Source organism: Chiloscyllium plagiosum, unplaced genomic scaffold (assembly GCF_004010195.1).
Source record: "Chiloscyllium plagiosum isolate BGI_BamShark_2017 unplaced genomic scaffold, ASM401019v2 scaf_2848, whole genome shotgun sequence".
Taxonomy (NCBI): domain Eukaryota; kingdom Metazoa; phylum Chordata; class Chondrichthyes; order Orectolobiformes; family Hemiscylliidae; genus Chiloscyllium; species Chiloscyllium plagiosum.
In genome coordinates, this window is record NW_025212669.1 from 8255 (window position 1) to 22975 (window position 14721).

At 46.7% G+C, this 14721-nt stretch overlaps 1 protein-coding gene across 1 annotated transcript; it reads right to left on the bottom strand.

The window, feature by feature from the left end:
• Window positions 1-3600: 3600 nt before the first annotated feature.
• LOC122547435 (disintegrin and metalloproteinase domain-containing protein 10-like) lies at window positions 3601-12441 on the bottom strand. The gene is made up of 3 exons (XM_043686057.1): window positions 11993-12441; window positions 9213-9309; window positions 3601-3913 (listed from the first exon to the last, which is right to left on the bottom strand). Exons 1-3 carry the CDS (start codon window positions 12143-12145, stop codon window positions 3885-3887), a joined length of 279 nt encoding a protein of 92 aa, XP_043541992.1. The 5' UTR covers window positions 12146-12441; the 3' UTR covers window positions 3601-3884.
• Window positions 12442-14721: the final 2280 nt, after the last annotated feature.

Consider the following 14721-nt stretch of genomic DNA (forward strand, 5'->3'; position numbering starts at 1 on the left):
AGGTCAGCAGCAGCAGAGAATGATCCCAACACAAAGACCCAGAGACGACATTGGGGAAGTCAGGGCAATTCCACCTCAAGACAAGTAGATGACAAGAACTAGTCACCTTCAGAGGTCAGAGAGGCAGTGGCTGAGGGAATGGTCACTGAGATATGTTGGCCTGTTTATCAGCCACTTACAGAGGGTATTGTCCTTGCGACTGAGAGCCCATTGGTTAACCTGGGATGGGGACTCGGAAGAGTTCTGGGAGTTGTGAGTTGTGCAAGGTGTGAGTGTTAAGAGAGCTCTGTCAGAAATGAGCTGGTATCTCTCAGACTGGCCAGGTGGAGCTTTAGGGAATTGCCTATCAATGCTTGTTGAGCTTCTAGTCACTCCAGTTCTACACCAACAGTAGTGACACAACACTGTTACGATACAAGATCATAAGACCATGAGACGTAGGATGAGACGCAGGCCATTCAGGGAGTAGCTTTGCTCGCTGAGCTATAGGTTTGATATCCAGACGTTTCATTACCTGGCTCGGTAACATCATCAGTGGCGACCTCCAAGTGAAGCGAAGCTGTTGTCTCCTGCTTTCTATTTATATCTTTCTCCTGGATGGGGTTCCTGGGGTTTGTGGTGATGTCATTTCCTGTACATTTTCTGAGGGGTTGATAGATGGCATCGAGAACTATGTGTTTGTTTATGGCGTTGTGGTTGGAGTGCCAGGCCTCTAGGAATTCTCTGGCGTGTCTTTGTTTAGCCTGTCCCAGGATAGATGTGTTGTCCCAGTCAAAATGGCGGTTTTTTTCATCCGTGTGTAGGGCTGCGAGGGTGAGAGCGTCGTGTCTTTTTGTGGCTAGCTGGTGTTCGTGTGGCCTGGTGGCTAACTTTCTTCCTGTTTGTCCTATGTAGTGTTTGTGGCAGTCCTTGCATGGAATTTTATAGATGACGTTGGTTTTGTCCATGGGTTGTACTGGGTCTTTTAAGTTTGTTAGTTTTTGTTTGAGAGTGTTGGTGGGTTTGTGTGCTACTAGGAGTCCGAGGGGTCTTAGTAGTCTGGCTGTCATTTCTGAAACTTCTTTGATGTATGGTAAGGTGGTTAGGGTTTCTGGCTGTGTTTGGTCTGCTTGTGGTTTGTTCCTGAGGAATCTGCGCACTGTATGTTTTGAGGATCCTTTCTTCTTGAATACGTCGTATAGGTGGTTCTCCTCTGTTTTTCAGAGGCCATTCGGCCCATCGAGTCTGTTCTGTCATTCGTTCATGGCTGATCGGTTTTTCAACCCCATTTTCCCGCTTTATCCCCACAACCTTTGATCCCCGTGGCAGTCAAGAACGTTTTTGTCTCTGTTTTAAACATACTCAGGGACCTGGCCTCCACATCATTCTCTGGCAGTGAATTCCATAGACTCACCACTCTCTGGCTGAAGACGTTTCTCCTCATCTCTGTTCTCCTCATCCCTTTACTCTAAGGCTGTGCCCTTAGGCCCTATAGTCTCTCCTACCAATGGAGACATCTTCCCAACGTCCACTCTGTCCAGGCTGTTCAGTATTCTGTGAGTTTCAATTAGATCACCCCTCATCCTTCAAGACTCCATCAAGTATAACCCAGATGTTTCTCATACGTTAAGCTTTTCATTCTGGGATTATTTACGAGAATCTGCTCTGGCCTCGCTCCAGGGCCAGTACATCCTTCTCTGGTATGGAGCTCAAAATTCCTCTCAATGCTCTAAATGTGGTCTGACCAGAGCCTCATAAAGGCTCAGAAGTAAATCCCTGCTTTGATATTCTAGCCCTCTCAAGATGAATGACAACATTGTATTTCCCTTCCTGATTGCTGACTCAACCTGCAAGTTTATCTTAAGAGAAGCCTGGACTGGGACACCCACATCCCCTTTGCAACACAGATTTGCCAGCTGATTAATCTGCAGGAAACAGGAAAAGAGGGTGCAGAAATAATGCCCTCTTCCAGTCCCCATCAAGGAACAGCACAAATACCCCGTCTCCCCAGTGGGTTTATCGATAACGGAAGGATTTGGACAGTCCCAGGGAGACTCGGTGCCCATTGCTCTGCGTGAGGGCCTGTTGGCACGGGCTGCCCTTGTAGAGAGTTCCGGGGCAGTCTCTGTGGGAATCCCTCACCCAGGTTCCAGCCAGCACCAGTCTCTACCCAGGAACTGGCCTGCCTGAGGACCCACCCTGCCCAGTGTGGCGAAGGATATCTGCTCCCCCCCCAGCGTGACCGCTCACAAGATGGAGTCAAGCCCAGATGGAGGCTCTAAGTGTGAACCTTTCATCTGACATCCAGCAACAACCTCAGGGGCAGGAAGAAGGCAGCTGGGTTACAGTCGGGGGACGGGAGGGGAACAGGCAGACATTTTGGATACTGTTGGGGGGGGGGGGGGGTGTGTGGTAGATGACCTACCAGGGGAAAGCCTTGGTGGCACTGAGCCTGGCCCTGTGGCTCAGAAAGGAAGGGGGCAGCATAGAAAAGCGCTAGTGGTTGGGGACTCAGTAGTTAGAGGAGTAGACAGGAGATTCTGTGGTCCCAAAGGGACTCCTGGCAGGTAGGTTGCCTCCCAGGCGCCAGGGTCTAGGATGTCTCTGATCGAGTCTACAGGATTCTGACGGGGGAGGGTGAGCAGTCAGAAGTCGTGGCGCACATTGGGACCAATGACAGAGCTAGGAAAAGGGATGAGGACCTGAAAAGTGATTTCAGGGAGTTAGGTTGGAAGCTAATAAGGAAGATGAGCAGAGCAGTAATCTCAGGATTACTGCCAGCGCCACATGCTAGTGAGGCCAGGAACAGGGAGCGAGTGCAGCTAAACACGTGGCTGCAGGGGCTGGTGCAGGACGGAGGGCTGTGGATCATTGGCGTACCTTCTGGGGAAGGTGGGACCTGTACAAAGGTGATGGCTGCAGTTTGGGGTGGCACGGTGGCACAGTGGTTAGCACTGCTGCCTCACAGCGCCAGAGACCCAGGTTCAATTCCCGCCTCAGGCAACTGACTGTGTGGAGTTTGCACGTTCTCCCCGTGTCTGCGTGGGTTTCCTCCGGGTGCTCCGGTTTCCTCCCACAGTCCAAAGATGTGCAAGTCAGGTGGATTGACCATGCTAAGTTGCCCGTGGTGTTAGGTAAGGGGTAAATGTAGGGGTATGGGTGGGTTGCGCTTCGGCGGGTCAGTGTGGACTTGTTGGGCCGAAGGGCCTGTTTCCACACTGTAATGTAATCTAAACTACAGGGGCACCAATGTCCTGGGCTGGAGAATTGCTAGAGCAAGTCAGGAGAGAAATGCTGACTTTTCTGCTGCTCCCGCATTACATGAAAAAGTACGTGTTTTAAAGGGCAGCTCTCTCTATAATCAGACCAACAAGGAATACCTTCAGGACAGATGTTCTCAGTGTGGAAACATCTCAGTCCTGAGTGGCCTGGGTCCAAATTTACAATGGAGTTGTCTTGTTCTGGATTTGGAGTTTTGCTGGTGATGTTTCATTCCTGATTTTATACCAGAGAGAATATCCAACACAGACATTAATAAAAGCACCCCCTTTCACAGTCTGAAGTCACTGCTGTCCGAGGTCAGTCAGGAAAGCATTATCACCTTGACAATGGCCTCTGCTGAGATATTGTTTAATGAAGAAAGAACGCAGGATAATTTCCAGTTACATTTAAAATTAAGCTGATCTTTAATTTTATGAATGAAACCAGCGACAGGTAGGGAAGGTAGAGCTGTGTAAGTTGTTCGATATCAGCCATGGGAGATACTCTCCTTGTTCACGGGGTTCACTGTGAGATCAATGCCCTCTCAAAGGGGACAGTGTGTTTGAGGAGGCAGGGTGACAGTGCAGTCTCACTGACTCCAGCTGGTTTTGGAAGCTGCACCCCTGAACTTTGCCTGCAACACTTTAGGAATTGTCTTCTTGTTCTGGCTGAGCTGCAGAAGAGAAACGAAAAGAGGACATCCATTAGTTAACCGCAATCATTGATGCTGAACGTATGACTAGACTGTTCTTTCCTTTCCATCAGGATACAGCCCTGTCACCAGGCCCTCTTGGTGATTTCCTCCAGGCCAGCCCATGTTACAGATATCTTGAAGTCAGGGTTCACGTGAGTTAAATATCTTGGAGTTTATTTAAACACTAACTGTTTACATATTATAGATGTAGAATCTCTGTGGTGTAGAAGCAGTCCACTCGGCCCATCGAGTCCACATCAACCCTCCAAAGAGCATCCCACTCAGACCCACTCCCTTATCCTTGTAATTCTGTATTTCCCATGGCTAACCTACCCAGCCTGCATATCTTGAGCACTATGGGTAATTTAGCATGGCCAGTCAACCCTAACCTGCACATCACTGGGCACTATGGGTAATTTAGCATGGCCAATCCACGCTAACCTGCACATCCCTGGGCACTATAGGTAATTTAGCATGGCCAATCCGCCCTAACCTACACATCCCTGTACACTATGGGTAATTTAGCATGGCCAATCCGCCCTAAACTGCACATCCCTGTACATTATGGGTAATTTAGCATGGCCAGTCCACCCTAACCTGCACATCCCTGGACACTATGGGTAATTTAGCATGGCCAATCCACCCTATGCCCGAAACGTCGATTCTCCTGTTCCCTGGATGCTGCCTGACCTGCTGCGCTTTTCCAGCAACACATTTTCAGCTCTGATCTCCAGCATCTGCAGACCTCACTTTGTCCTCAGTAATTTAGCATGGCCAATTCACCCTAACCTGCACATCCCTGTACATTATGGGTAATTTAGCATGGCCAGTCCACCCTAACCTGCACATCCCTGGGCACTATGGGTAATTTAGCATGGCCAATCCACCCTAACCTGTGCAACCCTGGGCACTATGGGACAATTTAGCACGGCCAATCCACCCTAACATGCACATCCCTGGGCACTATGGGTAATTTAGCATGGCCAATCCACCCTAACCTGCACGTCTTTGGACGAGGCCAGAAGTCACATGGTAGCAGGTAAAGGGACTACACTCTGAAAGCTTAGCATCGTGTGACTTCTGACCTTGTCCACCCCAGTCCAACACTGGCACCTCCACATCATCTTTGAACTGTGGGAGGAAACCGGAGCACCCGGAGGAAACCCACGCAGACACGGGGAGAATCAGCAAACCCCACACAGACAGTTGCCTTGAGGGTGGAATCTAGCCTGGGGAGCGAGTGCCATGAAGTGGCAGTGTTAACCATTGAGCTACCGTGGTGCCCTGACTTGCACGTATAGTCTGTGCACACAGTACATTACTCGCATGGAACTGACAGATTGAAGACAACATACTGCAGCCATTTCTAGAGTAGGCAGTCAGGACCCTGTGTTAAGATGTTGGGGTCACAGGTTCCTGTGTAGCAATGGCTGCCAAGTGCCCCAATCTCTCAGTCCCTCGCTCTCCCCAACACCCACCCACTGCTCTGCCAGCTCTTACCGAGGGGTTCCACCAAGTTCCAAACCTTGAAATAAGTTCCCAGTGAGAGATATGTTTTCCTCCAAATCATTTAAGTAGATCATGAACAGCAGAGATCCCAGCATTGATCCCTGTGGAATGTCACCAGTCACAGCCTTCCATTCTGAAAAGCAATCTTCCCCCGCTACTCCCTGGCTCCTATGACTAAACCAGTTCTGTATCCATCTTGCCAGCTCACCCCTGATACCATGTGCCTCACCTTTTGTACCAGCCTGCCGTGAGGGACCTTGTCAAAGGCATTACTGAGGTTTCTTTGTACAGGAACATCACATGTGGTGATGCCACATAACTATCTGAAAGGAAAGGTGACCTGGTTTGGAATCAATGCCACAAATACAACAGGCTCTAGGCCAGTGATTGAACCTTTCACCTGTTTGACGATTCCAGCACAGTCATGTCCTACACGGCCATTACAATTCCCTTCTGCCTGATTGGGTATTTCTAATTCGCAGAGCACTCTTCTCCCAATGGCTTGTGGGTCTGCCTCACAGTGTCTCACACCTTTACAGAGTAGATCTCCTCACAGTTCCAAGGAGAATCGATCTCCCACCCAAGATTAGGTAAAAGAAATGGCTACTCCTGCTGAATTGTCAATCGGAAGCTTAGCCTAGATCCAGGTGGTAGTGAGGCCCAGTCTCAGCTTCAGCAGCTTCAATTCTGGGCTCAGGGCTCAGGGCACAGGGCAGGGTTTGAACCTTGGTCCAGGCCTGAGTTGGTGCTTGGGCCTTCACCTGGGCCTGGCCTGGGATTTGGCCTTCATCTGGGCTTGTCCTGAGTTTGGACCAGGCCTCGGTCTTGGCCTGGTCTGAGTCGGGTTTTCACCTGGGCCTGGCCTAGGTTTGGGCCAGGCCTCAGTCTTGGCCTAGCCTGATTTGGTCTGTGTCTGGTCTTTATCAGGACCTGGCCTGTATATGGGCCTAGTCTTGGTTCATATTCATGTTGCATCTATTCGGTTGACTTTGAATGAACTTTGTATTCCAGTAATTATCTCATCTTATTTCCTACCCCCTCATCTCCCCATCTCCCCTAAAACTCTCCCCCTCATATCCTTGGAAACAGGGCTCTTCTTGAGATTTTCTCAAGTCGATTTTCAGGGGCTCTTTTTGCATTCTCACAAACCCGTATGAAATGTCGCAGTAGCAGACTGACATTAACTTTTGTATTTGAGTTGACAGACGGAATATTAAGACTCACAGAAGCAGAGTTAGAAACTGTCATCAATTCTATCAAAATGACCAACCTTCCATTAAAGAGCACAAGGAAAGCATTAATACCTTAGGCCCACAGAACTGAAATTATTTGAAAGAAACAAACATGAGTTTTTCAGAATAATTGGTACACTCCTTTCCACATAAAATGCCATCAGCCAAAACAGATTGGTGAGGTAATGTTAATGCGTTTCCATTACGTACACAGAGGAACCTTGATTATCTGAATATCAATTATCCAAACTTTGGCTTATCCAAAGAAGATCTGAAGGTCCCGATAGAAACATTCCATCAAAGACGTGTTTCTAACACTGATCGCGTCTACTGTGTTTACAGTGATTAAGAGTGAACTCGGCTTTTTTGAAATGCTGCAGAGAACAGTCCTGGACATCGATGGGAGCCCAGGCACCGACTCCAAATGACTGACCGTCCACCCTCTCGCTCTCCCCCCACACTTTCCCTGGAGTTTGACACAGGGGTGTACCCTAAAACCCCCTTTCCCCAGATAATCTCGCCAACATTGTCCTGAGGTAAAGGTGGAACGTGTGAAAAAGTTGCAGTAAACAGATGTGCAGGTCAGGTGAATTGGCCATGCTAAATTGCCTGTAGTGTTAGGTGCATTAGTCAGAGGGAAATGGGTCTGGGTAGATCACTGTTCGGCAGGTCGGTGTGGACTGGTTGGGCCGAAGGGTCTGTTTCCACACTGTAGGGAATCTAATCTAATCTCATTCAGATAATCATGGTTCCTCTGTAAACAAAACTGGAAGATGCTAACCAGGCGATTATTACTCTTTTCACAGCATTTCAGATCTCAATCTCAGATTCAAATTTCACAATTGACACACTGTTCATTAGAATTGCATCCATTTCATTCCACCCAAAACAGCAGTTTATGAGTATATGCAGCCTTAAGCTAGAGATTCCACATTCATTTGTAAGGAACTCGCCACTTCACTAAGGTGACCAAACAGGTAGATGAGAGTAAACCGGTTGATGTGGTGTATATGGATTTCAGCAAGGCATTCGATAAGGTTCCCCACAGTAAGGTATTGTACAAAATGCGGAGGAATGGGATTGTGGGAGATATAGCAATTTGGATCAGTAATTGGCTTGCTGAAAGAAGACAGAGGGTGGTGGTTGATGGGAAATGTTCATCCTTGAGTCCAGTTACTAGCGGTGTACCCACAAGGCGAATCTACTACCGATGTTGGGTCCACTGCTGTTCGTCATTTTTATAAATGACCTGGATGAGGGTGTAGAAGGGTGGGTTAGTAAATTTGCAGACGACACTAAGGTCGGTGGAGTTGTGGATAGTGACGAAGGATGTTGTAGGTTACAGAGAGACATAGATAAGCTGCAGAGCTGGGCTGAGAGGTGGCAAATGGAGTTTAATGTGGACAACTGTGAGGTGATTCACTTTGGTCGGAGTAACCGGAATGCAAAGTACTGGGCTAATGGTAAGATTCTTGGTAGTGTAGATGAGCAGAGAGATCTCGGTGTCCAGGTACACAGATCCTTGAAAGTTGCCACCCTGGTTGACAGGGTTGTTAGGAAGGCATACAGCGCTTTGGCCTTTATTAATAGAGGGATCAAGTTCCGGAACCATGAGGTTATGCTGCAGCTGTACAAAACTCTGGTGCGGCCGCACTTGGAATATTGTGTACAGTTCTGGTCACCACATTATAAGAAGAATGTGGAAGCTTTGGAAAGGGTGCAGAGGAGATTTACTCGGATGTTGTCTGGTATGGAAGGAATGTCTTACGAGGAAAGGCTGAGGGCCTTGAGACTGTTCTCGTTAGAGAGATAAAGGTTGGGAGGTGACTTAATAGAGACAAACAAAATAATCAGAGGGTTAGATAGGGTGGACAGGGAGAGCCTTTTTCCAAGTATGGGGACGGCAAACACGAGGGAACACAACTTTAAATTGAGGGGTGATAGATATAAGACAGATGTCAGAGGTAGTTTCTTTACTCAGAGAGTAGTAAGGGTATGGAATGCTTTGCCTGCAACGGTCGTAGATTCGCCAAGTTTAAGTGCATTTAAGTCTCAGGTACAACCCGTCCTTCCTGAACACGCCACGTTGCACAATAAAAGATCCCAGTAATCCAAAGATCTCTGCCCCTGCACCAATTCTTTAGCCACCCTTTCATCTGCCATATCCTCCTATTCTTACCCTCACTAGCACGGAGAACTGGAAGTAAACTGGATATTACCACTGTCTTTTATCCTTTTCCCTAGCTCTCTACAATCACTCTGCAGGATGTCATCACTATATCTACCTGCGTCACTCTGTCCTTTGTACCAATGTGCACAATGCCTACCAACCCTATGCCACCACCACCCCCCCCCCCCCCCAACCCCCAAGGATTTTGGGGGAGTGAATGCTCTTTGTTTTAATGCATTTTGAGTACTTTTAACCCTACCCAGAAATCAGGCTCCAATGATTAACCCTGCATTCCCCGTATGAGCCCTGGCTGTACACAGCAGTCACATTGTAAGGTTTATCGATGCGTAAATGAGATTAATACTACCTGGCATGCCATCCAGCGTCTTGCCAAATATAAACACCGTGCTTGACATTAACGCTACAAGGGTGAGAATTGCTAACAGAATGGCCCACCAATAAGCCTGTAAGAGAGGAAGTAAACCGCAGTGAGGTAACTCTCCACACACCACTTCAGCCGCGGTGAAACAACTTTGAAAGTAAAGCCCAGTAGGACATTATCGAATGAGACAGGTTCCATTGACAATCCACCATTGTTACTTGGTCACCATTGGGCCAGCTTTGTATTAAATTCAAATTGCCGCATTGTGTAAAGCGGTCTAAAAATAAGGCTCTTTTTTCTCTTTCCAATTCCAACTAACAAACAGAAAAGAGGCAGAAGCCAACCTGCTCAGCATGTAGACGCGACGTAAATGAAGAGATTGTGACTGACATTATTAATTCAACATTGCTTGTTCCGAGTGAGCAAGTGAAATGATCCCAGTGAAGGGGTAAGGGATCAAATGGCTTCCTTATATACCACTAACAATGCTGGATTTCTGCGTTATTTTTTTGATCTGGTGAATGCTTTGATCTGATAAGTCTCAAACAATTTGCATTTTATCAGTGATAATAGCTGATCAAAGGGAGGCTAAGCTGTTGTACAGCAAATGTTTTGCTGCAACTTGCCTCTTATCCAATTATCAACATTCCCAAAGGCACTAATCCAATCAAGCCTGAAGGTGTCATTTCACTGGGGCAGACCTTTGGGATTGGCTGTAATGAGTGGAGTGTGTGGCACAGGCAATGGAAGGTCATTAGATAAGACCATAAGACATAGGAGTGGATGTAAGGCCATTCGGCCCATCGAGTCCACTCCGCCATTCAATCATGGCTGATGGGCATTTCAACTCCACTTACCCGCATTCTCCCCGTAGCCCTTAATTCCTTGTGACATCAAGAATTTATCAATTTCTGCCTTGAAGACATTTAGCGTCCCAGCCTCCACTGCACTCTGCAGCAATGAATTCCACAGGCCCACCACTCTCTGGCTGAAGAAATGTCTCAGCATTTCTGTTCTGAATTTACCCCATCTAATTCTAAGGCTGTGTCCACGGGTCCTAGTCTCCTCGCCTAACAGAAACAATTTCCTAGCGTCCACCCTCTCCAAGCCATGTATTATCTTGTAAGTTTCTAATAGATCTCCCCTTAATCTTCTAAACTCCAATGAATACAATCCCAATTATGAGATAGAATGGAAATTTTCTCTATTCTCAATAGAAAAACTTAAATAACAATGGGGTGGCATGGTGGCTCAGTGGTTAGCACTGCTGCCTCTCAGCACCGGGGTCCCAGATTTGATTCCAGCCTCGGGCGGTTTAGAAAGTAGTCCATGCTTGTATTCTTTTTTCCAAAGTGCAAGACCTCGCATTTGCTCACATTGAATTCCATCAGCCATTTCCTGGACCACTCTTCCAAACTGTCGCGATCCTTCTGCAGCCTCCCCACTTCCTCAGTACTACCTGCCTGTCCTCCTAACTTCGTATCATTGGCAAGCTTCGCTAGAATGCCCCCAGTGCCTTCATCCAGATCATTAATATATAACGTGAACAGCTGCGGCCCCAACACTGAACCCTGCGGGACACCGTTTGTCACCGGCTGCCATTCCGAAAAAGAACCTTTTATCCCAACTCTCTGCCTTCTGTCAGACAGCCAATCCTCAATCCATACGAGTAGCTCACCTCAAACACAATGGGCCCTCACCTTGCTCAGCAGCCTCCCGTGTGGCACCTTATCAAAGGCCTTTTGGATAGACCACATCCACTGGGTTTCCCTGGTCTAACCTACTTGTCACCTCTTCAAAGAATTTTAATTCTAATTCTAATTCTAATGTAAGAGACTTAATTATACACTCTGGTTAGTTGTAGGTTAGATTAGTAGTTAGTTGAGTTTTGTTTTTTTTCTCTCGTTATCTTTTTTTTGTTTGATAAATTTTGGTTATTCTTTATTTAAGATTTAATTGTATATCAATGTTTATACTTGGGTTTTTTTATTTGTAAATTTGTAAAAATATGTTAAATTTTCAATAAAAATATCTATTTAAAAATAAGATATTCCCCTTCACAATTCCTATGCCTGCATTGATAATGTATGTAAACATGTCACACTGTAATTACACTCACCCACCAGGGGCAGTGCTGTGCTGACTTATTGCCAAACTGCTGCAGACGAATCTCTGTTGTCCAACAAACTTTCCAAATTTTAGATTAGATTAGATTACATTACATTACAGTGTGGAAACAGGCCCTTCGGCCCAACAAGTCCACACCGACCCGCCGAAGCGAAACCCACCCATACCCCTACATTTACCCCTTACCTAACACTACGGGCAATTTAGCATGGCCAATTCACCTGGCCCTGCACATCTTTGTGACTGTGGGAGGAAACCGGAGCACCCGGAGGAAACCCACGCAGACACGGGGAGAACGTGCAAACTCTACACAGTCAGTCGCCTGAGGCGGGAATTGAACCCGGGTCTCTGGCGCTGTGAGGCAGCAGTGCTAACCACTGTGCCACCGTGCCGCCCATTAATTTCTCGAAGGTGACGCGTATTTAATGACAATTTTGTAGTTACTATTTTAGCTACAATCCCTTACCTCTGGGGCACAGCAGAGTACCATCACATGACAAGTTTAAATAGATAATTCTAATTCCTGATGGAGGCACAGTCATTTATAATGGAAGATGACAAATGATAGAACATGCAGAACAAAGATATAATATTGATGTGAACTTTTAAATACAGCATCATCCTTTCAAACACCCCACCTTCATCCAGTCTGAAATGCCTTCAAAGTCTTTCGGCTTGAAGATGGCTTTTCCGAGTTTGGCGATGGGCCCGTCATCATTGACCAGACGACACACGTGAAACATATCACAATATCCCTGCATTCTCCTACAGGGAGAGCCCGGAGGTAACATCTGCAGGCTGCTGTTGAAGTACTGGTGCAATAAGATGGAGGAGGAGCTGGAACAAGTCTGCGGATTGCCTGGGATCAGATGGTAAGAATTGAGTGAAAAGAAAAGAGGTCATTCAGCTCCTCTTGTCTGTTGGGTCATGCAATTGGCTGGCGTGCCCCGCAATCCTATCTGGCACTAAACCTCCATTTCCCTTTGGCCACTCTTGCCTCACAAACTCAACTAATCGCTGGAGAATTCCCACTGTTCCCAACATCCATAACCATTTGGGAGAGTGAGTGCATGTCATTCCTGGGATTTGTGACACAAACTGGATCGAGTGATCCAGTTACATAGAGACATCCCTGTCTCACATAAGAAGATTGTTTTAAAAAACTGAAAAAACCTTAGTCACACTCCTCTGTAAACATTGATTCAAAAACCCCGAAGCCAAAAGGTTGCCAAAGTGTCACATCAGTGAGGACTGCAGACGCTGGAGATTAGAGTCGGGAGTGTGGTGCTGGAAAAGCACAGCAGGTCAGGCAGCATCCGAGGAGCAGGAGAATCGACTTTTCAGGCAAAAGCCCTTCATCAGGAATCCTGATGAAAGAGTTTTGCCCGAAACATCGACTCACCTGCTCATCGGATGCTGCCTGACCTGCTGTGCTTTTCCAGCACCACACTCTCGAAAGTGACATATCGCCTGAGGCCGAGAGATTATGTTGCTTCATCATTCATTGTTTTCTGTTTTGACAGTGTTGGTCCCTGTCTTTGTCTCCGATATGATATGTGTTCCTTCTTACCTACTGAACACACGCAGCGAGATTTCACACACAAACCACATTGCAGAGGTCTATCACATAACAGGGAACAAAGTGAGAGCTCAATGCCATTCTCCTTTGTTAGAATGTCCTCACATTTAATAACATTCCTCTCTGGGAATTTGTACCATGAAGCTGTGATTACAGGGGTTTGGATCAGAGTGGAGCATCTATTTCTCATTCTCACTATGCAGGCATGCTATTCCACCCTGACATAAGGACATAAGATGATTCCTGATAGGAGCAAGAGTAACAGCGTAGTTGTTATCAAGGACTTTAACTTCCCCAATATTGACTGGGAATACTATAGCTCAAGTAGTTTAGCTGGGTCAGTTTTTGTTCGATGGGTGCAGGAGGGTTTCCAGACACAGTATCTAGACAGGCCAACAAGGGGCGATGCCGTATTGAATTTGGGACTGGGGAATGAACCCGACAAGGTGTTAGATTTGGAGGTAGGACAGCACTTTGGCGATAGTGACCACAATTCGGTTATGTTTACAATAGCAATGGGCAGGGATAGGTGCATACCGCAGGGAAAGCAGTCTAACTGGGGGAAAGGCAATTATGATGCGATTAGGCAAGATTTAGGAAGCATAGGATGGGGAAGGAAACTGCGGGGGATGGGCACAATTGAAATGTGGAGCTTATTCAAGGAACAGCTACTGTGGGCCGTTGATCAGTATGTACCTGTCAGTCAGGGAGGAAGTGGTCAGGAAATGAAGCCATGGCTTTACTAAAGAAGTTGAAGCTCTTTTAAAGAGAAAGAAGAAGGTCTATGTGAAGACGAGGTGTGAAGGTTCAGTTAGGGAGCTTGAGAGTTATAAGTTAGCCAGAAAAGATCTATAGAGAGGGCTAAGAGAAGCCAGGAGGGGACATGAGAAGTTGGCGGATAGGATCAAGGCAAATCCTAAAGCCTTCAATAGGTATATCAGGAATAAAAGAATGACTAGAGTAAGATTAGGGCCAATCAAAGATAGTAGTGGGAAGTTGTTTGTGGAATCTGAGGACATGGGGAAGCACTTAATGAATACTTTTCGCTAGTATTCACATTGGAAAAGGGCAATGTGAGTGAGATTACAGAGATATAGGCTATAGGATTAGATGGGATTTAGGTTGACAAAGAGGAGGTTTTAGCAACTTTGGAAGATCTGAAAATAGATAAGACCCCTGGGTCAGATGGGATTTATCCTCTGATTCTCTGGGAAGCCAGGGCAGAGATTGCAGGGCTTTGATCTTTGTGTCGTCATTGTCGATAGGAATAGTTTCAGAAGTCTGGAGGAGAGCAAATGTTGTCCCTTGTTCAAGAAGGGCAGTAGAGACAACCCTGGAAATTATGGACAAGTAAGCCTTACTTCGGGTGTGGGTAAAGTGTTGGAAAAGGTTATTAGAAATAGGATTTATAATCATCTGGAAAGGAATGAGTTGATTAGGGATAGTCAACACCGTTTAGTGAAGGGCAGGTTGTGCCTCACAAACCGTATTGAGTTCTTTGAGATGGTGACCAAACGGGTGGATGAGGCTAAGGCGGTTGATGTGGTGGATATGGATTTGAGTCAGGCGTTTGACAATGTTCCCCACAGTAGGCTATTGCACAAAAGACAGAGTTTCGGGATTGAAGGTGATTTAGCAGTTTTGATCAGAAATTGGCTAGCTGAAAGGAGACGGAGGGTGGTGGTTGATGGGAAATGTTCATCCTGGAGTTCAGTTACTAGTGCTGTACCGCAAGGGTCTGTTTGGGGGCCACTGCTGTTTGTCATTTTTATAAATGACCTGGATGAG